A 23224-nucleotide genomic window follows, 5' to 3' on the forward strand; every position below is an offset into this window, starting at 1 on the left:
GAAGTCCCCAAAAGCCCTAAGCCCCCCAAAAGCGCTAACACCCCCAAAGAAGCCCCCAAAAGCCCTAAACGCCCCCCAAAGAAGCCCCCAAAACCCCTAACTCCCCCCAAAAAAGCCCCAAAAGCCCCCCAAAAGCCCCCAAATCCCCCAAAACTCGGTGCCTCAGCCCCCACCTGCCACCCTTTGTGCTCCAGCTGGCGGGCGCCCCCGAAGAGGTGCCGCACGGCGCGGGGGATCACCCCCCAACTTGTGGGGTCGGCGCCCCCCGGCCCCTCCATGGTGTAGGTTTTGCCGCTGCCCGTCTGCCCGTAGGCGAAGATGCAGACGGGGTACCCATCCAGGGCCGACTGGGGGGGGACGGGGGGGGGTTATAGGGCAAATGGGGGGAAAAAGGGGTCTTTTGGGGGAAAATAAGGGTCACTGGGGGGAGTTCAGGGGCAAACGGGGGTATTTGGGGTGGAAACTGGGGGGAAATGGGGGTCTTTGGGGGGAAATGGGGGTCTTTGGGGGGAAATGGGGGCATTTGGTGGGGCTAACGGGGCACTTTGGGGGCCTTTGGGGTGGAAACTGGGGCAAACGGGCACTTTTGGGGAGAATGGGAAGAAACGGGCATTTATGGGGAAAATGGGGGGAAACAGCGCTTCTTGGGGGGGGAAATAGGGAAGAAATTGGAGGGAATGGGGGCACTTGTGGGGGAAATGGGAGGGAAATAGGGGTCTTTGGGGGGAAATGTTGGCGCACACAGCAGAAGACGCGGATGTTCCCCTGGGGAGGGGGAAAAAAAAAAGGGAAAAAAAGGTATTTTGTCGAATATCGAGGACTTGAAGAGGACTGGCCCTAAAACGGAGCCTTGGGGGATCCCAATGGTGACCTGACGTGGCCCCAATTGCCACAGCCCTGAGCCCTGCCCAACTGCCACTTGTCAGACAGATTATTTTTCTGTATTTTTCTGTATTTAAGTATGGATATATAAGAAAAACTTTCAGAGTTAAATATTTATATTCTTATATACTCTTAAAATTTTGAACAAAAAAACAGAAACGAACCATGACCATTCTGTTGTTTATAGATTTGGGGCAAAACCTAAAAGAAACTATGTATTTTTTTAATTTTGAGCAAGAAAAACTAAGCATTTTATATATTTTTTTTTAATTTGAGGGAAAATTAAGTGTTTTTTTTTTTAACTGAGCAAAAAAATGATTTGTTTTTGTATTTTTAAAAAAATTTGGGGCAAAAACATATGTATTTGTTAAACTCTGAGCAAAAAAGCTCAAAAAATGAAATGAGTTATTCTATTTTAAATTTTGAGAAATAAAAGAAGTGTTCTTTTGACTTTTTAAAATTTCAGTAAAAATCAGAAAAAGAGAGATGATTTTTTATTTGAGCAAACTAAAAAAGGTTTTGTTTTTCAATTTCGAGAAAAAAGAATAAATGATATTTTTTAACTTTGAGGAAAAAACAGGAATGTTATTTTAAGAAAAGTTTGAGCAAAAAAAAAAAAAACATTTTTTTTCAATTTTGACAAAAACAAAACATGAAATACTAATGTTATTACTATTATTTATTATTTTTATTATTTTTTACATCTTGGGGTGAAAAATCCCCCGAAGTGAATCCTGGTTTTTAAATTATTATTGATATTTTCAGTGTCAGCCCCCCCGGTGCACCTTGAGCTCCTGCAGCTGGTTGTGCAGGCGGCGCCGCTCCATCTCCAGCGCGTGCAAATGCTCCTCCTGCGCCCCCGCCAGCGCCCGCAGCTCCGCCTGGGGGGGGGGAAAGGCCCGACCCCGTTGGCCAAGAGGCGCCCAACGCCGTCGGCCAAGACGGGGGCGCCCAGAATTGGATGTAAAAATTCAAAACTTTAGGGAAAAAACGCACAGAACTTGGGTACCCCGTCCGCGAAGAGCTTGTAGAAAAAGCACCAAGAATTTGGGGAAATAACCTATAAAATCTTCGGGAAGAGCCCCCCAAAAAACATGGGGAAAAACCATCCAGAATACAGGGGGAGGGGAAACCCACCAAGATTTGGTTGGGAAACACACAGAATTGGTGGAAACTCCCCCAAAGTTTGCGGGAAAAGCCAAGCAGAATTCGGGGAAGAGCCCCCAAAATCTGGAGGAAATGCCCCAATATCAGGAAGGGTTGGGGGGGAAGACCCCAATAATCAGGGGAGCCTAAGATAATAATTTAGGGGGGTACGGGGAATAATTTGGGAGAAGACAACAACTGGGGAAAAATCCGGCAAAACACCCCGAAATCGGGTAAAAAGCCCCCTGAAGCATCTCCAGCTGCGCTCCTCGCAGCCCATTTTGGGGCAGAATCCCGCGTTTTGCTGGTTTTGCCCCGTGGGGGGGGGGGAAATCAGCCTCGTACCCACCTGGGCGGCCCCCAGCTGCTCCTCCCGGTCCCGCGCCGCCTCCCGGAGCTCCTCCAGCTGCCGGTGCCGCTCCTGGAGCTCAGCCGCCAGCCGCTGCCGCTCGGCCGCCTGCGCCTCCGCCTCCCGCTGCCACCGGGACCGCTCCTCCTGGCACTGCTGCAGCTCCGTGCGCAGAGAGCTGGGAGGCACCAGGGGGGTGCCGTTACCGGAGGGGGGGGTCTCCGGTACCGGACAGGGGTCCCCGGGTACCGGAGGGGGAAGGGGAGGGGTCTTCCGTACCCAGAGGGGGGTCCCCGATACCGGAGGAGGAAGGAAACGGGTCCCCCGTTACTGGAGGGGGGTCTCTGGGTACCAGAGGGGTCAGGGGAGGGGTCCCCGGTTACCGGGAGGGTGCAAACCGGTAGCGGGGTGGGGGGGGGATGTTACCGGGGCTCTCACCTCACTTGTCTGCCCAGCTCCTCCTCCCGGGCCCGGCTGTGCTGCAGCTGCTCCCGGAGCTGCCGGTTGTCATCCTCCAGGCCCCTTATCTTCTCCCGCAGCTCCGCCAGCTGCCCCCTCGGGTCCCCCGCCGCCCGCCGCCGCACCCCCGGTACCGGAGGCGGCGCTGCCGATCCCGAAGCCGCCCCCGGGGCCTTTTTCCCGGCCTGGGGGGGGCACGGGGGGGTCACCGCGACCGAACGGTGGAACCGGGACCCCCCCGGTACAACCGGGACCCCCCCGGTGCCGCCCTACCTGGGCCTGGTGCCGTCGGGACGCTGATAGCCCGCAACGGGGCGCGGCTGCTGGGAGCCCAGCCCGCTCGGGGCCCGGAGCGGCGCCGTTTCTACGGGAGAACGGGAGGGTGAGACCGAGACCGAGACCGGAACCGGCACCGGGAACGGGAACGGGAGCGGGGCCCAAACTGTTCGGGAGCCTCCGGCTCAGGCGCGGCCGCTTGGCGTGGGCCTTGCGCACCGGTAACCGGGAGGCGGCCGGAAGTGACGCAGCCGCCGCCGTGGCCGGTACCGGGCGGGCGCCGCCGCCGCCGCCGCCGGGCCTCGCCGCCATTGCGGCGCGCACACTCAAACCGCGCCCGCCCCGCGCTCCCATTGGGCGCCGCCTCCGCCAATCGCCGCGCGCCGCCCCGGGGCGCCGGCCAATAGGGAGGCGCGCGGGGGGTCACGTGGCCGCGCCCGCCGGGTAACGGCCGGCAGGGAGGGAGGGGGGAGGCGGGGCTTTAGAAGTAGAGGGCGGGGCTTCGGCGGTGGGGGCGGGGTTTGGGGTTTGGGGTTTGGGGTTTGGGGTATGGGGTCGGCTCCACGGCGGCAGTGGCGGCGGGAGGGGGGGCGTGCGGGAGCAGGGACGGGTCCCGGTTGGGGGGAGGGGCGGCCCGCTGCCGCCGTCCCTCCGCGCCCCCCCCTCGGGCACCCCCCCGCCGCCGCCGCTGCTGTATCACGGTCCTGCGCTGCGGCCGCCGGCCCGGACCCCCCCCGGGCCCCACCCCCCCAAAATTGGACCCCCCCCAAAAAAAATTGGACCCCCTAAAAAGAAATTGGACCCCCCTCATAAAAAATTGGACACCCCCCCATAAGAATCTGACTTCCCCCCAAAAATTTGGACCCCCCCCCAATCGGTAGTGCCCCCCCCTCCAAACTCTGTCTCCCCCCCCCCCGGTTTAGGACTCGCCCCCCTTACCCTACCCCAAATGCCCCCCCCCCCAGCTGGGACCCCCCCCAATCTGCCCCCCCCGAATACCCTACCTGCCCCCCCCCCCCGTTCCAGGACCCCCCAAAACGCCCCCCCATAACCTACAGGAGCCCCCCCATCTGTGCCCCCCCCATATGTTTCATGACCCCCCCCCTCATATTTTGGGACCCCAAAATGCCCCCCCACCCCCCATATGTTGCAGGAAGCACGGGCGAAAGCACGACAGACACCAGCAGAGTCAGATCGTGCTGCTCCCTTTTATTGCCCGAATAGCACAACTTTTATAGTGAACTTTACAGGGGCGGACAATGTTTCACACAAGATTATTTGTCAAAAGCACTCAGACAAACAACTAGAAGAAAACAACCCCACCTGCAAGAAAAGAACCCCCCTTTTGATTAGCAGTCAGGAAAACAACCCCCTTTGTGATTAACGGTCACGTAGACCTTGTCCTTGAGGCCAGCTGCTGGTAACAGTATTTTCTGAGTTTGGCGCTGTGGGAACACTGTCATGGGAACTTCTCATAGTTGCCCTGGTAGCTTGGTTTGCTCAGCTACAGCAAGCCATGGGATTTTTGCTGTTTCAAGAAATCCCTCAACACACATGCAACTAGGCAAAGAAAGTAAGGCTGAAAGCAGGATTGCTACCTTGGACTTTCGAAGAGCCAACTTTGACCTCTTCCGGGACCTGCTTGGGAGTATCTCATAGGATAGGCTGCTCGAAAGCAAGGGTGCTTGTGAGAGCTGGGCTACATTTAAGCAGCACTTCTTCCATGCTCAGGATCGGTGCATCCCAAGGAACAGGAAATCGGGGAAGGGGGGCAGGAAACCTGTGTGGATGAGCAAGGAGCTCATCAATAATATCAAATGGAAGAGGATGGTCTGTGAAATGTGGAAAAAGGGCCTGTCCTCTTGGGAGGAGTATAGATGTGTTGTCAGGGCCTGCAGGGATGCGACCAGGAAGGCTAAAGCCCACCTAGAGATGAGGCTTGCGAAAGAGATAAAGGATAATAAGAAGGGTTTTTCAAGTATGTAAACGGCAAGAGGAAGACTAGGGATAATGTGGGTCCCTTGCTGAATGAGGGGGGTTTCCTGGTCAAGGGAGACGTTGAGAAGGCAGAGATACTGAATGCTTTCTTTGCGTCAGTCTTTGCTTCAAGGACACTCCCCCGGGACTCCTCGCCCCTGGCAATAGGACAAAGGGTCTGGGAAATGGAGGGCTCCCCCCTGGTGGACGTGGGAGTGGTTCGGGAGCGTCTGTGTGGGCTCAACACACACAAATCCCTGGGTCCCGATGGGATGCATCTGCGTGTGCTAAGGGAGCTGGCAGATGTGATCGCCGAACCGCTCTCTATCATCTTTGAAAGGTCCTGGAGAATGGGTGAGGTGCCTGAAGACTGGAGGATAGCCAAAGTCACTCAGAAGTGACCTCGTAGGCCCTTTCTGTGACATGTTGCTGCTGTTGCCCTATCAACTGCAGAGGCAGAAGTGACCTCACAGTCCCTGCCACAGTCACATTCCTCCTGCTGGGGCAGGAGATCCTGAGGCAGAGTTGAGGTCATCAGAGCATTTCCTCTCATCTCCTCCTTGTCGCCTACAAGCAGATCAAATCCATGGCCCCTCACATTCATCTTTGAATGCCGTGTGACTGCATGGAGTGGGTTTACGTGGCATGGTTTTGGTAGTGGGGGGCCATAGAGGTGGCTTTGGTGAGAAGAATCCAGAAGCTGCCCCACGTTAGATAAGGGCCCCACTGCTGGCCAGAACTGGGCCAATAAGCGACATTCTTTGCACCTCTGTGAGAGCATATTTAAACAGAAGAAAAAAAAAAAAAAGGCAAAAAAAAAAAAAAAAAAGCTGCTGTAGAACAGCAGCTGGGAGAAAGAGAGGAGTGAGAAATAGCCTTGCAGGTGCTAAGATCAGTTATGAAGGAGGGGGAGACGTGCTCCATGTCCCGGAGCAGAAGTCCCCTGCGGCCTGTGATGAGGACCATGGTGAAGCAGGCTGTCCCCCTTCAACCTGTAGAGGAGACCATGGTGGAGCAGGTGGACCTGCACTGACAGAGGTTGTAGTTTGTGGAGGACCCCTGCCAGAGCAGATTCCAGGCCAGACCTGTAACCCGTGGAGAGGAGCCCACGCAGGACCAGGTGACCTGGCAGGAGCTGCTGCCCGTGGGGGACCCAGGTTGGAGCAGTTTGCTCCTGAGGGATGGACCCCATGGTCTGGAGCAGTTTTTGATATCTTGCCTCCTGACCTCCCCAGATATGTCCTTGTGTTTGGGGCAGCTTTTCAAACATTGCCTGCAAGATCCTGTCTCCCTGCATGGGGACGGTCAGTTTCTGAGACAGAAGTGACATCTTAGTGGGATGGAAGGACACAGCATGCTGTAGGCAGGCCCTGCACAGCATGCGTAGCAGCCCTGCACAGCCCCTGAGGGGCCCAGCCCCAGTTCGTGCCCCCCAGCTTGTGCTCCAGAAGGGCTCCCCTAGGTCCTGTGTCACTTTTCCCACCTGGGTCCCTCGGCTATCCAAGGAAACCTTGGAGGCAGTGTCCACCTCTGACTGGAAAACTGAAACCAGCCATGAAAATAGATTGAAGAAACAGTTCAAAGCTGTGCAAAAAAGGATTCTAAGTAATAGCTGAAATAATCTCCCTTGCCAGCATCACCAGCTTTTTTTTTTTTTCTATGAATGTTCATTATTTATTTACACAGTTTTCCATTGACAACACCATGGAGAAGTGCAATAAATCAAATTATGCTTTCTTGAACAATAGTTTTATGCAAACATTTAGGAAAATACATTTTACATAAACACACATTTACCAAAACACATTTCCCAACAATTCTAATGCTTCTTTCTTTTTTTCCTTTTTTTTTTTTTTTTCTCCTCCATTTCTTCTGTCCTTGAAGAGCACTCTGAGGGAGAGTCATTGCATTAAAGATTAATGCATGTTTAAAAGACTGAGATTGAGAAATACGCTCCATGCCATCATGAAGGGAGATAACAAAGAGTGTCAACAGTGTTGGCCCAAGTGCCCATCACTGAGGGATGCTGCTGGTAACTGGCTGAAAGGAGGACTTTGTACCACTGACACCTTGCCCCCAAAAACATCATCCCCTTTTTCAGTCCAAATATCACCAGTGTGGCTAAAGGGAACCCCAGGAAACCATGGCAAAGGCCTTGCTAAAGTGCAGGTTCACCTCGTTCCCTTCTTTCCCCTCCCCTTCTGTTTCAGCAGTTCCTTTGGTTCCTCCAACTGCCTGAAGAAGGCTGTGGCAGGACTTTCCCTATCACATTCCCAGGGTTAGAGGTGACAATTGCAGTTCTGCCAATCCTTTTTCTTGCCCTTCCTGAAGATGCGTTTGATGCCCACATTTTTCAAGTCCCCAGAAATCTTGCTGATCCAAATGCCTGACAGCCCGGTCGAGAAAGGCGGGGTAGTGTGACATAACAGAGAGGGGCATCTGCAATGAACCTATGCAAAAGGGGTTCCAGGAATCTCACAGGGACACTGGGGGTTGTTCCTGGAATCACACAGGGCAATGGCAGGGCTGTGTGAGGTGTCCACATCTGAGCAGACCTCATACACACATGCCTTTAGAGAGAGCTCCTGCAGTCACTGCCAGAGGCTGGGAGACACCTCAGCTGTGGGGTGCCTCGCCCTGCTCTGCCCTCCTCTGAGATACCCCAGGACATGAGGAATGGGCACAGAGACCTCGGTTCAAGGAGGAACGTCCCAGAGCTGCCTTCAGGTGGCTTCGCAGGGGACGTTACTTGGCCTTGTGACGCTATCTGCCCAGCTGGCCTTCATGAGACTTCTAGGAATAGCGGATGGCCTTTGTGCTCCTTCGTGTTCATCTCTCCACACACATATGACGTGCCTGCCAGCACCAGCATTGGGTTTCTCTTTCAATGTCTCCCATGCACATACAGCAGGCCCTGCTCTTCTGGGAAATCGTATCCCTCAAGAAGCAATGAGCAATGGCCTGGCCAGCCATTGCTGAACTTACTACCCACACCTCTGAGCTTGTGATGGCACTCTCCAGAGTATGAAAAATTATTAAAAAGAAAACCTTGTTCCTGCAATGCATTCTGAGTCATATGCAGAAGACAATAGGCTTTTTTTTTTTTTTTTTTTTAAATATTAGTTCATCAGTTTCCTCAAGGCATCCTTGAGCTCCTGGTTCCTCATGCTGTAGATGAGTGGGTTCACTGCTGGAGGCACCACTGAGTACAGAACGGATACCACCAGGTCAAGGCATGGCGAAGAGATGGAGGGGGGCTTCAAGTAGGCAACCATGACAGTGCTAACAAACAGGGAGACCACGGCCAGGTGAGGGAGGCATGTGGAAAAGGCTTTGTGCCAGCCCTGCTCAGAGGGCATCCTCAGCACCACCCTGAAGATCTGCACATAGGAAATAACAATGAAAACAAAAGAACCAAAGACTAAGGAAAAACTGAAAACAAGTAGCTCAAATTCCCTGAGGTAGGCATCTGAGCAGGAGAGCTTGAGGATCTGGGGGATTTCACAGAAGAACTGCTCCACAGCATTGCCATGGCAGAGCGGCAGGGAAAATGTGTTGGCCATGTGCAGGACAGCTTGGAGAAAGTCACTGCCCCAGGCAGCTGCTGCCATGGTGGCACAAGCTCTGCTGCCCAGGAGGCTCCCATAGTGCAGGGGCTTGCAGATGGCAACATAGCGGTCATAGGCCATGGCAGTGAGAATTGAAAACTCTGAACCAAAGAAGAAGACGAAAAAGAGAACTTGTGCAGCACAGCCTTGATAGGAGATGGTCCTGGTGTCCCAGAGGGAATTGGCCATGGCTTTGGGGACAGTAATGGAGATGCATCCCAGGTCGAGGAGGGCGAGGTTGAGGAGGAAGAAGTACATGGGGGTGTGGAGGCGGTGGTCGCAGGCTACAGCGCTGAGGATGAGGCCGTTGCCCAGGAGGGCAGCCAGGTAGATGCCCAGGAAGAGCGCAAAGTGCAGGAGCTGCAGCTCACGCGTGTCTGCGAATGGCAGCAGGAGGAACTCGCTCACAGAGCTGCTGTTGGGCATTTTCTGACATTGAACACAGTTGTCTGTTGAAAAAGAGAAGGCAGAATAAAGTTAGAAGAGACTTCTCTGAGGAAAACATTTTGAAAGTCTTAGAGCACTCTCATCCCAAGCCTCTCTCTTTGCAGGAGAATCTTTCTGCAGCTCTACCGCTTGAGTCCCGGATGATTCTTTCTGAGGCTGACACTGGGAGCGGGGATTCCTGTGGGCTCCAGAGGAGTCCTTCCTGCTGTGAAGCATTCAGGAAGCAGGAAAAAGGGGGAAACTGAAGTTCAGTCCATTTATAAGATCCATGAACTTCGCAGTGTTGTTGCAAAGAACACCTCCCTCCAGTATAGAGCAAGGCTGATTTTCTTATGCTGAGTACAACAAGCACACTCTACTGTTTCCCAATATGTAGAGAGCTTAAAGCAGAGAAGCCCCAGTCCCACTGCAGATGGACAGAATCCTCACCTTGTCTGCAAGTGCATGAGCAGGATCTCAGCTTCTCCCTCTTTGCTAGGGCTACAGAGGCGTCACTCCAGCTGCCCACAGACAGCCAGTCAGCAGCAAGGACATGGCCTTAGTGCAGAGGTGTCTTCTCCTTGTGGCACCTGGAGAACACAAGGATGCCAAGAGAGAGCTGCATCCTGCTGGAGAGCAGCCTGAAGACCAGGAGAACACCCCATGGACAAACATGAATACTCATAAGCTGGACTGTCCCAGCATCCCAGCTCCATCCCTTCAGTGTCTGGAGGAGGCTTAGCACTTGGCTCCTGGCTGTCCAGGGGAAGCTGGGTTATGGCTCTCCATGGACTTTCTGCCAGACGTCCTCACCTCACAGTGCAATCCAGCAGCAGTCTCAAAGCCTACTGCATTGCCCACTGCCCTCCCAGAAACAAGACCCAGGAGGAGACACTTCCAGGACCTGCAGCTGCATGGCCCTGCAGCCAGACACTTACCTTGTCAAGGGCTGTGCAGATTTCTCCTGCAGGCAGCTCTCAGCATCCACCCACTCCCAACTGCCTCCAAGTCCTCTCTCCTTCTCTCCTCTCTTTGTGCCAGCTGCGGTCAGAGCCCCCAACCCTGCTGTGCTGTGCAGTGGAGCTGCTCCTGGGCAGAACTGTCTCTCTGCACCAGATCCCTCTTGCCAGGAGCAAGACTCAAAGAAAAAAGAAAGACTGGATTTGGAGACGTGGCATTTTTCAGGCTCAAGACTGGTGAACTATCCCTAATTAAACTGGTGTTTTTCAGAACTATTTTCCAACCTTTTTGCCATTTGAGTTTCTCATTGTTGGAGAAAAATATGTGAATGGCAATACTGTCTAATAAGCAATAAAATGAGAAGAGATAATGTGTTATTCAGACTCTCAAAAACAAATCTGAAAGTTGTTTTTTTGTTTGTTTGTTTTTGTTTTTTTCCCTGATGTTTTGTCTCAGTGCTAAGATGCTTGAAACAGGATCTAATCACATTCCCTGCATGGGTATGATCTTCAATGTTTCTGTTCAGATTTTTTAAAATCGTTGCAAACATCTACTGACAGTATCCATTTAGAACGTTTCTCAGATCTTTCCTGTACTGATAATTATTTGGCAGGGACCAGGACTTGCTACTACAAGACTGTTGTATACTAGGGTGAGACTACTATCAACGGAAGGAGGAATTTGTTGGCTTATCGGAAATCCAGAGGAAACCAGCTGTGAGGCCTACCATTGAACACTGCTCTATGAATGCCAAGCAACATCTAAAATGTTAAAAATAGGCTTCAATCCTTAGAACCATAGGCTTTCAAACCTCAACGTTTGTTCTAATTGTCTTGGTGTGAGAAAGCTACTGATACTCTCATTTCTTGAGTAGTTGCAGGCAGAGAAAGTCTGAGCCTCTTGCCGTGTCATGGGTTTACGTGGCAAGGTTTTGGTGTTAGGGGGCCACAGGCGTGGCTTCTGTGAGAAGGATCTAGAAGCTGCCCCATGTTTGGCAAGGGCCCCACTGCTGGCCAGAGCTGAGCCAGTAAGTGATGTTGTTTTGCGCCTCTGTGAGAGCAGATTTAGGAAAAAAAAAAAACACAACACTGCGCCACACAGCAGCTGGGAGAGTGAGAGGAGTGAGGAACAGCCTTGCAGGCGCCAAAGTCAGTGAGGAAGGAGGGGGAGAGGTGCTCCAGGCACACAGCACAAGTTCCCCTGCGGCCTGTGGTGAGGCCCATGGTGAAGCAGGCTGTCCCCCTGCAGCCCATGGAGTACCACGGTGGAGCAGGGTTCCACGCTGCAGCCCGTGGAGGAGCCCACGCAGGAGCAGGTGACCTGGTAGGAGCTGCTGCCCGTGGGGGACCTGTGCTGGAGCAGTCTGCTCCTGAGGGATGGACCCCATGGTATGAAGCCATGTGGGAGCAGTTCTGGAAGAGCTGCTGCCTGTGGGAAGCCCACGCCAGGTCAGTTCAGCAAGGCCTGCATCCTGTGGGAGGGACCCCACAGCACAGGGGACAAGAGTGATTGAGAAGGAGCGGTGGAGAAGCGCTCTAGACTGACCGAAACCCCCATTCCCCCACTCCCCTGCGCTACTCGGGGGGAGGAGGTGGAAGAGGGTGGATGGGGGGATAGGTGCTTTTGGTTTCTTTCCTTTGTTTCTCGCTTTTCTAGCTGCGTAGGAATAGGCAGTAAGTCTTACTGTCCCCCTATGCTGAGTCTGTTTTACCAGTCACAATAATTACTGCGCGTCCTCCCTGTCCTTATCTCAACCCTTGAGCCCTTTTGCTTGTGTTTTCTCCCTGTTCCTCTTTGAGGAGGGGGAGTGAGAGAGCGGTTGTGGTGGAGCTTGTCTGCCCACCTGAGTAAAATCACCACACTGTGTAAGGAGAAAAGCAAGGCAGAGTACACATACCCACACGTCAGGCGACATAGCAATCCAGCTGGCCATACTGTGACCTGTGATGTTTATGCATGTATCTACTCCTTGCTATTTTTCCCCTAAAATACTGTTCCTTTCAGGGAAAGGATTACATACTGCTTTTTCTGTTTAATCATCAACTTGGTGATGAGCTTGAGACCTTTAGAAGCTACTTAGAGAACCAGAATTTTATATCAAACTTTGACTTAAAAGTTGGACATGCAAAATCTACAGATCCAGAGGCAGATGCAGGGATAAAACTGTATGGAAACTGACTTTTAGATCAATAAAACTCACACATACTTTGTTGTTGTTATTAGTGGTTGTTATTATTAAAAGTCCATGCAATGGCCAGTCGTACAAATTGTCAACTGTCAATTGTAGAAAACTGGAGAGCGGCTAAAACTGAGCCATACAAGGAAGTAAACTTCCAAATAATAAATGCAATTACTTTTTATAAAATGAACTTTTTAATTTAATTTAATTTAATTAATTTATTTATTTTTTAAGAAATAGCTTCCTGAGTCCAATCTCTGTTTGCCAAAATATGGTCTTGAATCTAGGTTCCTCACATTGGTGTGAGTGCCTGCCTGTAATGTGCTGTGGAGGTTGGCTATTAGGCTCTGTGTGTGGCAGCAAGGTCATTTGTGAACCTCATTCACTGCAAACAGGGACATGTCAGAGAAACTATTCAAACATGTATCGTTTCTCTCTTCACACCTAGTCTCTACTTTTCATCTGCAGTCCCTTCTCATCTACTCACATTTTTCTTCCAGCACCAGTAGCAAAACAGATGGGCTCACAGGTCATGGGGAATTTATGGGGAATGCTGTTTCAAACGTGTTACTGGCCACAAGATGCTTCTTTTCCTATTGTTCAGTGAATGGGACTAGATAAAGCACTACACTTCCCTGATACAATTGCAGGTTTTTTTTCTGGCTTCATCCCTGATGAATTACTTGTATTTTGAAAATGTGTTCTTAAAGATATCTCAGATCTTTCCCTGCATTTCCTTTGGTGAAGCTTGATTCTTTTGGGCTAATTTTAATTTATTTAACGTTCAGTAAGGGTCTGATTTTATTTAACATGCACGTGCAACTTACCCCCCCAGTCTTAATGGCATTGCAACCACATGCACTGCCCTATATGTTTATTGTAATACTCCTCCCAGCTTTCATTGCATTCATCGTGTCTAGTTTATTTCTAGTCACTATATCCACATTACCCTTTTCCTGTGGCCTGAGTGGCTTTTGAGCATATTCTGTAAGGAAGCAATCCTGTATTAGTCTTATAATCATGCTTGCTTGGTAGTTTTTCCCACTAACATTTTCCTAGGAAATGTCTAGGTAATTGAACTCCTCCACTGGATCGTTACGCTGGATTCAATACAGACTTCCTTCATCTGTAAAAACATTTCCTGATATGCTTTCTCATCCTCTCCTGAAAGTCTCTGGCAAGGTCCAAGGACTAACTTTTTCCATATCTCATTCTTCAGTTTACTTCCAATAGTCCCTGTTGTGTCAGCCAAAATCCTAGTGTCATTTATTGCTGTTTATTCGGTATTCTCCCTGTACGCAAATTACTCCCTCCCTCATTACTTTTGTTTTACCTCACCCATCTGCAAACTTTATACCTTGGTAATTTTATCTCCCAGTTGATACCTTGATTTAACCAAGTCTCTGTCATTCCAATGTAATCATAATTTTCCCTCAACATATGTTTCTAATACAGCAATCTTGTTACATACATGTATGTTTCTAGCATTTGTAAAACACATTCATCCTGTTCTTTGTCCTTTATGGTCACTTTTATTTTTTGAATGTGTAGAAAGAAAGGGTTTCCGCATTGACTTAATTTACAAATTCAGTGCCCCTTTCTCTAAGCGTTAAAGTCCTTATCTTTTTTGTCTGTGTGAACTCTGCCTTCTGAGCAATAAAAGAAAATTAAGACTCTTTAAATTACTTTTCTCATCTCAGTCTGAAAGTGAAAAACTGCAAAGTCAATCTCTTTATTTTGAAGGGTTGTTAAGCCTTCTCTTTAGGTAAGAGACCTCAAACTTCTCTTCACAGAGGATTTTGAACCAGTATACCAGTAGTTAGCCTATAAGCTCAATCCTTTGCCTCCTTTATTCAGATTGCCCTTTGAAAGTTACTTAAATGGTAGACGCACGTGATTAGTTCTTTCTTTGTCAAGCAGACACTCACGCTGTCAGTCCTCACTGGCTGCCAATACCTTCAGTGTGGACTAAAATTCCTGGAAGCTTTCTGACACCCTTTCAGTATTTTGAACTTTTGTCTGGTTGAGAATTGGAATATTGATTTACTGTCTGGGTTGCTTATACCACGTGTCGTCGTTCCCCCCGCCCGCTTTTTTTTCTTCATTGTTCTCCTTTTCTGACAGAGCTAGGGTGATACAGAAGAGTTTGGATGCTTATTAATCAAAAATAAATCTAATTTTGGAAGTGGAAAACAATCACTGATCTATCTGTAAATGGCAGAGAGCTGCTCTCTAGCTATCTTGCAGCTGCCCATGGAAAGTACAAATCTGGGCTCAGAGGGCTGAAATAATTACACCCTGTTCTGTTTTGAACCAGTCTAATCTTCACTTCAGCTGCTGCTGCCTAAACACAGGGCAGCACCTTAACAATCCAAATGGCTGATTACATGATATATTTACCACTTTTCCTAATCTGAGAAAAGCGCAGTTCAAAAATATGTGTTTCTTAGTTGAATAAAGCCGGAAGAAAAGTGATTCTTCCGTAACTCAGTTTTATAGCTTCGCTCTTCCTTTCCTCCTTTCTCACTTTCACTGTGTCCTATTGTCAGCTGTTCCTCTCCAGTTGCCTTATTTTACAGCTGTTGCTTCCCACTTCTTTTGATATATTTCCCTATAACCCATGTCTACATCTGCACACCAACCTTCTCTTTTCTAGCTAACCGGAGACATATTTCACTGCAGTTCTGTGAGCTGCATGGGCTATTATGATTCTGCCAGCTGATGAAGATTGACCTGCTGTAGAGGGAATGAAAAACTGGGACGTCTTTTCATTCTTCCTGTCAGTAAAACAGCTGCTTCTAAGCCTTCCATTAAGAAAAATAATAATAAAAAAAATCCACCATATTATATTACAGTAAAACTACAAAGTGCAGGGAGATTGATTTAGGCAACATGTGTTTATCCAGATTGGAACATACTTCGAAGTCTGAGGGTGAGGGCCTCATGCTTCAAAGAGCTCTAAGGATTTATGGAACAGTCTGAGAGTGCCGTGTGAACCCATCAGCGTGGACACAGATCTTGGAATCTAGATGTTGGTGTTTGACACATGAATGAACACATGAAACATAAGTAACACTGATCCCTGTTTGAAGGAGATGAGCCTTTGATGAGTGGAAGTGGTTTTATTTTGCTGTATCATGGGATAGAGAGCATGGGAAGCAGTGCATCACTAGTTAGTTCAGAAGTGACTGATAGATAGGGTGGACCTTGCTAGCTCTTGTGCAATCTGTTTGCTACTCAGAGAACTCCTTTCTTTCTGCAGTGAGATATATCTTCCTCAGAAGTAAATGGAATCTAGTTATTTGTGGGCTGAAATAAGAACAAATTGAAATATAGAAAGAACTGTGCCTAGATCAGCAGAGCAATGAAGAAAAAGTCCAAGAGAGGAAAAAGTGTATCACAGCATAAGAGAGGAAAAAGGTAATTCAGAATGCAAGCGAATGCATGTAGGAGAAGAAACTAAACAAAATTACACAAAACTATAGAAGAAATAGATTAAGAATATAGAAGTAAAAGATAAGTAATAGAGAGTGAAAACATGCTTACACCAAGAAAACTGTGTTTAAAAACATGCATTTACCTAACTTAGTACTTTAACTTGCAAAATAACATGGCCTCAGTGCCAAAGATCACTTGACTACTGTTAGCTTGTGCAGCACTAAAAGCATAAGCATGTCAATTGCTTATTTGCATGATTTTTCATATTCTAAGAGTTGATATGGAAATGATCCGTTCTGTATCAGTACAATTTCTGAACACTTGAAAAGAGATACTGTGGCTTACCCTTCAGAAGAGAATCTCGAGAGCCGAGTCCAGGGGGACAATCACTTCCCTAGCCCTGCTGGCCACACTGCTTCTTATTCCAGCCAGGATGCTCTTGGCCTTCCTGGCCACCTGAGCACACTGCTGGCTCATATTCAGCCGACTAGCCACCATCACTCCCAGGTCCTTCTCTGCCTGGCAGCTCTCCAACCACTCATCTCCCAGCCTGTAGCTCTGCTTGGGGTTATTGAGCCCCAGGTGGAGGACCCGGCACTTGGCCTTGTTGAACTTCATGCAGTTGGCCTCAGCCCATTGGTCCAGCCTATCCAGATCCTCCTGCAGAGCCTTCCTACCCTCGAGCAGATCGACACATGCACCTAACTTGGAGTCATCTGCAAGATCACTGAAGGTGCACTCGATCCCCTCATTCAGATCATCGATAAAGATATTAAAGAGGACTGGCCCTAGTAGTGAGCCCTGGGGAACTCCATTAGTGACCGGCCTCCTACTGGCTTTAACTCCAGATAAATGTAACTGGATTACAACAGCAGGCATGTTTCTAGCCACACGTGCCTTTTTCCAGAGAGAAAGCTGAAGAACATGGCAACCCACAGCCTGCTGCACCCTGAGGGGCAAGGGCAGAGCAAAGCCCAGGCTGGCACAACACAAAGCGTTGGGGACGGCCATGGCTCCGGAATGCTGGCCCCAGCGGCGGTTGGGCGGTTGGGCAGGCCTGTAACAGCTGCCCGTGCTGACGGGGAGGCTGCTCGGCTGCCTGCTCCTCCCGCTCAAGTGTCCGCTCCAGACACAACCTCAAGCAGAAGGAGTCAGCTTCTTTTTCCTCTCTCTTCAAGCAGGACGGTGACACGATTGGGTCAGGACGAGAGTGACCTCTGCATGAGGATGACGGGACACGGGCAGCATCAGTGAGTCACTAGATACTCTTGAGCAGAGAGGCAGGGGCTGCCCATGGTCACAGGGAGGTGCTGCTTTGTTTTGTGCTTCTTCTCTTTCAGCCAGACACACACAGCGATGAGACCAGACCACGGCAAACTCCTAGCCTCTCTGCCCTCGACAACTGAGCTGGAAGGAAGAGCTGCCAACGCTCTCCAGGACAGGTAGGATCGCCCCAACCCACACCCACGAGGCTCTAACTGCAAGCAGGATGGTGACACGATCGGGGTAGGACAGCAGTGACTGCTCCATGAGGACGATGGGACAGGGAGAGCCTCGGTGAGTCCTGGTAGACCCTTGGGCACAGAGGCAGGGTCTTCCTATGATCACAGAGGGATGCTGCTCCGTTTGTTCTGTCTGTTATTAAAGCCAGACACACACAGCGATGGGATGAGGCCAAGGCACAATCCTGGCTTGTCTCCCATTGAGAAGTCAGGTGGAAGGAAGTTCCAGCGCTCTCCAGGACAGGTAAGATCTTCCCAACCCACACCCACCAGGCACTAACAGCAAGCAGGAAGGTGACACGCTCGGTCCAGGAGGGCAGTGACCACTCCATGAGGACGATGGGACAGGGACAGCTTTGGTGAGTTGCTAGAGACCCTTGGGCACAGAGGCAGGGGCTGCCCATGTTAAGAAGGATGCTGCTCTGTCTCTTGGTGCTTCTGTTTCAGCCAGAAACACAGAGCGATAGAACCAGACCACGGCACAATCCTGGCCGCTCTCCCCTTGAGAAGTCAGCTGTAAGGAAGAGCTGCCAACGCTCTCCAGGACAGGTAAGATTGCCCCAACCCACACCCACCGGGTACTAACAGCAAGGAGGACGGTGACATGATCGGGATAGGACGGGAGTGGTCCCTGTATCAGGATGATGGAACAATGACAGCCTCGGTGAGTCTCTGGAGACCGTCGGGCACAGAAGTAGGGGCAGCCTGTGCTCTGAAGAGGATGCTTCTCCATTTGTTGGTTCTTCTTTTTCAGCCAGAATTTCACGGCGATTGCACCAGACCATGTCAAAATCCTTGCCGCTCTCCCCTTGAGAAGTCTTCTTGAATAAGAGCTGCCATCACACTCCAGGACAGGTAAGATTGCCCCAAAACACACCCAGCAGGCTCTGACTGCAAGCAGGACGGTGACATGATCGAGGTAGAAAGGGAGTGATCGCTGCATGAGGTTGACGGAACAATGACAGCCTCGGTGAGTTGCGGTAAAGCCTCGGGCAGAGAGGCAGGGGCTGCCCGTGTTCACAGAGGGATGCTGCTCTGTCTCTTGGTGCTTCTCTTTCAGCCAGAAACACCCAGCGATGGAACCAGACCACGGCACAATCCTGGCCTCTCTCCACTTGAGAAGACTTCTGGGAGGAAGAGCTGCCAAGACTCTCCAGGACAGGTAAGACTGCCCCAAAACACACCCCAGCATGGTCTCATATCAAGCAGGACAGTGACACGCTTGGGCCAGGACGGGAGTGAGCGCTCCATCAGGATGACAGGAGATGGATTGACATGGTGAGACACTCGAGGTTGTTGGGCACAGAGGCAGGGTCAGCCCCTTGTCACACGGGGATGCTGCTCCGTTTGTTCTTTCTCTTATTAAAGCCAGACACACAGAGCGATGGGAAGCAGACAACGGCACAATTGTGGCAACTCTCCCTTTGAGAGGACATCTGGAAGGAACTTCCAGCGCTCCCCAGTAAGAGTAAGATCTCCCCAACCCACATCCACCACTGTTCACAGAAAGCAGGAATGTGACACGATCAGGCTAGGATGGCAGTGACCGCTCCATGGAAACGACGGAACACGGAAAGCCTCGGTGAGTCACTAGAGACCCTTGGGCACAGAGGCAGGGGCTCCCCGTGTTCACAGAGGGATGCTGCTCTGTCTCGTGGTGCTTCTCTTTTAGCCAGTAATGTACAGCAATGGAACCAGAGAATGGCAGGCGACCCTTGGGCACTCAGGCAAACGCTGCCCATGGTTACAGATGCTGCTCTGTTTGGTGCTTTTCCTCTTTCAGACAGGAACACACCTAGGGATGAGAGCAGACCACGGCACACTGCTGGCCTCTCTCGTTTTGAGAGCTCAGCCAGAAAGGATGCCAGCACTCTCCAGGACAGATAAGACAGCCCCAAGCCATTCCCCACTGTGGTGTCACGCTCGGACCAGGAGTGCAGTGACCGCTCAATTAGGATGATGGAACAGATATGGCATCGGTGAGTCGCTGGAGACCCTCGTGCACAGAAGTAGGGGCAGCCTGTGGTCTCAGGGGGATGCTGCTCCGTTTGGTGCTTCTCCTTTTGCAGCCAGATTCACACAGCGATGGGACAAAACCACAGCACGCTCCTGGCCACTCTCCCCATGAGAACTCAGCTGGACGGAAGAGCTGCCAACACTCTACCTGACAGGTAAGATCACCCCAAGCTACACCCCCGATGGTCCACAGCAAGCAGGAAGCTGACAGAATGGGGGCAGGACGGCAGTGAATGCTGCATCAGGAAGACGGAACACAGACAGGCTCGGTGAGTCACTAGATACTCTTGAGCAGAGAGGCAGGGGCTGCCCATGCTCACAGGGAGGTGCTGCTTTGTTTTGTGCTTCTTCTCTTTCAGCCAGACACACACAGGATTGCCTCCAGACCACGGCACAATCCTGGCCTCTCTGCCCTTGAGAAGTCAGCTGTTAGGAACTTGCAGCGCTCTCTAGGACAGTTCAGATCTCCCCAACCAAAGCCCAGCAGGCTGGCCGTTGCTGCTCTGTTTGGTGCTTTTCCTCTTTCAGCCAGAAACGGCACAATCCTGGCGTCTCTGCCCTCGAGCACTCATCGGCGAGGAAGAGCTGCCAACGCTCCCTAGGACAATTAAAATCGCCCCAACCCACACCCACCAGCCTCTAACAGTAAGCAGGAAGGTGACACGCTCGGGCCAGGAGGGCTGTGACTGCTCCATGAGGATGATGGAACAGGGACAGCTTTGGTGAGTCGCTAGAGACCCTTGGGCACAGAGGCAGGGGCTTCCTGTGTTCACAGAGGGATGCTGCTCTGTTTCGTGATTCTCCTTTTGCAGCCAGATTCACACAGCGATGGGACCAAACCACAGCACACTCCTGGCTACCTTCCCCTTGAGAAATGTGCTTTAAAGAAGAGCTCCAAGCACTCTATAGGACAGGTAAGATCGCCCCAACCTCCAGCTGCGATGGTCCACGCAGGAAGCTGACAGGACTGGGGCAGGATGACAGTGAATGCTGCATCAGGAAGAAGGGATATAGACAGCGTCGGTGAGTCGCTAGATACTCTTAAGCAGAGAGGCAGGGACTGCCCATGCTCACAGGGGATTGCTGCTCCATTTGTTGCTTTTCCTCTTTCAGCCAGAAACGGCACAATCCTTGCCTCTCTGCCCTTGAGCACTATGCTGGACGGTAGAGCTGCCAACGCTCTCCAGGGCATGTACATGTAAGATCGCCCCAACCCACATCCACCTGCCTCTACCAAAAAGCAGGAGGGTGTCACGCTCGGGCCAGGAGGGCAGTGACTGCTCCATGAGGACGACGGGACAAGGACGGCCTCGGTGAGTCGCTGGAGGCCCTCGGGCACAGAGGAAGGGGTAGCCCGTGTCGACAGAGGGATGCTGCTGCGTTTGGTGCTGCTTCTCTTTCAGCCAGAATCACACGGCGATTGGACCAGACCACGGCACAATCCTGGCTGCTCTCCCGTTGAGAAGTCAGCTGGAATAAAAGCTGCCAATGCTCTCTGGGACAGGTAAGCAGTCTGCCTAATTGTTTCTGTAGCAAGCTCCTCATCTTTTATTATTGAATTACGATCATATGGAATAATACTAATCTTAATACCTAGAATTTCTCATCAATCACTATAAAATACTTAATGTACAGTCATCCTTTTGTGAGGATAAACCAGTGAGGTAAACCTGACTGCAGACATACGAGATGAGGAGCTTGCTTTGCTGTTTGGAAAATTGCTGCATGTTTTCTCCTTGTTAGTTTTCAAATAAGGAAAAACCCTTCTGTGTGCAGCCAGGTCTCTAAGGAAAGCAGGTGGGAGCTGGTGCAAAGGGGCTGTAACATGCAGCTGCAGACTTCAGTGCAGAAGTGTGGTGTAAGGAAAAGTGATGCAAGCGCCAGGTGGCCAATGAGAGAAATGTCAGGGTTGGGGTGGTGAGGAGCAAGGTTGTCCACGCGCTGTCAGACCTCAAGAGTCTGCTTTTCCTCCCGTATTTTTGCATGTGCATGTGCATGTGCTAAGCCCCTCCCTCCGCTGCTGGCCACGCTGCTTTTGATGGAGCCCAGGAGGCAGTTGGTCTTCTGGGCTGCAAGCACGCGCTGCTGGCTCATGTCGAGCTGCTCATCCAACAGAACCCCCAAATCCCTCTCCACAGGGCTGCTGTCAGGGAGTTCTTCTTGTGCCTGCTATTGCTCTGACACAGGTGCAGCACCTTTTGTTTGGACTTGTTGAAGCCAGGCACCCCCTGGCACCAAACCGCCCGCTGGGAGCAGCTGCAGAGCTGCAGGCCTGCGGCTGGGCAGCACGCGCTGTCAGGGGGAGCGCAGCAGTGGGGCCGGGCACCAGGGGAGGGGAGCGCCGAGACGAACACCCCAGCCCTCCTGGCGAAGGGCAGCATCGCCGTGCCCCAACCCCACCAGACCTCACAGCGGGCACGCGAGGAGGCGGTGGGCACAGCAGCAGGAAGAGGGGGAGATGGCAGCAGGGGTGTGGATGGCACCACCAAATAAATTGTTAGCTACACTGAGACTTTATATATATATGATTTATTTTCTACATTGTATAGATGTATTTGCTGAGGGCCTTCCGTGTGCCCCATCCGCTGGCCCGGCCCTGTTGTTGCCAGCTCCTAGGGCGCTGCCCTAGTGTTGCCGGCGGGGTGGCCTCTTCTTGGCTGCTGGAGAAGAGGCCTGGGAGGTGGGGGCCCTCCTCTTCGGGGCTCGCCGGGGCCCCCTTTGGGGATGGTCCCTGCCCTGTTCTGCTGTGGAGGGTCCAGGCACAGCCTCTGGTGTCTCCTCCTGGGGCGCTTCTTGGTTCCCCGGGTCCTGAACCAGGCTGGAGGGGGGCAGGCCGGGACCCCCTTGAAGGGCAGCACTGGAGCTGCCCGCGACTTGGTCCGTGCTGGCTCCAGCAGCGTTGTTGGAGGGCTCTGGACCAGGACCAGCAGTCCCCTGTCAGGAGCCAGAAGGCCTGGGGGCAGCTGCGGGGCTGCCTGCCTGTCCCATGGCAGCACGGGAGCCCTCCAGGCCCAGCAGGCGGTGGGCCACCCAGCTGCACCGCTGCACCGTGATGCTGATGAGCTGGTGCACAAAGGTGGCTGCGTGGTCCGCCATGGAAAGCTGCAGCAGCTGGACCAGGCGATCTTCATCCAGCCCCAGGAGGCCCAGGGCGGAGGTGAGGAGGTCTTCCACCATTTGCGCCTCCGCGTGATCAGCCCCATGGATGCGCCCCAGCTCCTGGCGCAGCCAGGGCAGCACGGGACGGATCAGAGTTGGGTGGTCTCGCAAAAGGGAGGCCCAGACTTCAGGCTGGAGGCCTCCCACAAGAGCCGGCCCTGCAGCTGATGGCGCAGATGCTGCAGGGTGGTGACGGGGGCCGGTGGTGGCTGCGTGGCCACGAGCTCTCCCAGCCGGCTGGGCCACGAGGGATGCCTCTGCCGGCGGTGGGATGACGACCTCCTCAAATTTGTTGTCTGCCCGCACCGAGTGTATGATGGAGCTGACCCTCCTCTTGCAGAGGGGGCACTCGGGCTTGCTCTCCATCCACTGCTGGATGCACTGGAAGCAAAACTGGTGGAGACATGGCATCACGTAGCCCGCGTTGTCCCAGGTGTCAAGACAAATGGGGCAGCGGCTCTCCAGTGCCGTGGCCATGCTCTCCAGCTGCTGCAGTGGGCTGCGTGGAGCAGGGGATGAGGGGCTGCTCCTCCTCACCAGCGCTGCAGCAGCAGCAGCAGCTGTCACGCTGCAAAAGGCAGAGAAGAGGCCACGGTCATCGGCTGCTCTAGGGGCAGCTGGAAGAGCTGTGCAGGTCCCCAGAGGAGGAAACCCTTCCAGCTGCCCAGGGGGAGGTGTCCCTGCAGTGCTCACCTCTGCTGCTGCGAGCGCTCCTCCTGGGTCTCCCGACGGCCCAAACGACGCAGGACCGTGGAAGAAGCTCCGATGGCTCTGGGAAGGGCACTGAGAGCTGCTGCAGCAACTCCCAGGGCACGACACCAGCACCAAGGCCAACCTCGCTCCTCAC

General features: G+C 52.1%; 2 protein-coding genes and 1 long non-coding RNA gene across 3 annotated transcripts in view; 1 reads left to right on the forward strand and 2 right to left on the reverse strand.

The window, feature by feature from the left end:
• The window catches only part of LOC140001203 (carboxy-terminal kinesin 2-like), a 151949-nt gene that overhangs the window by 11190 nt on the left and 117535 nt on the right, over positions 1-23224 (forward strand). The gene's annotated exons all lie outside the window — the stretch shown is intronic.
• Positions 418-4161, reverse strand: LOC140001257 (uncharacterized). The gene is made up of 7 exons (XM_072032432.1): positions 4152-4161; positions 3332-3437; positions 3110-3200; positions 2816-3021; positions 2378-2555; positions 1668-1763; positions 418-765 (listed from the first exon to the last, which is right to left on the reverse strand). Exons 1-7 carry the CDS (start codon positions 4159-4161, stop codon positions 418-420), a joined length of 1035 nt encoding a protein of 344 aa, XP_071888533.1.
• LOC140001261 (uncharacterized) lies at positions 9011-10199 on the reverse strand. The gene is made up of 3 exons (XR_011806336.1): positions 10062-10199; positions 9574-9713; positions 9011-9146 (listed from the first exon to the last, which is right to left on the reverse strand). It is a non-coding gene; the product is annotated as an uncharacterized lncRNA (long non-coding RNA).

Source organism: Anas platyrhynchos, chromosome 39, assembly GCF_047663525.1.
Source record: "Anas platyrhynchos isolate ZD024472 breed Pekin duck chromosome 39, IASCAAS_PekinDuck_T2T, whole genome shotgun sequence".
NCBI classification, from domain to species: Eukaryota; Metazoa; Chordata; class Aves; order Anseriformes; family Anatidae; genus Anas; species Anas platyrhynchos.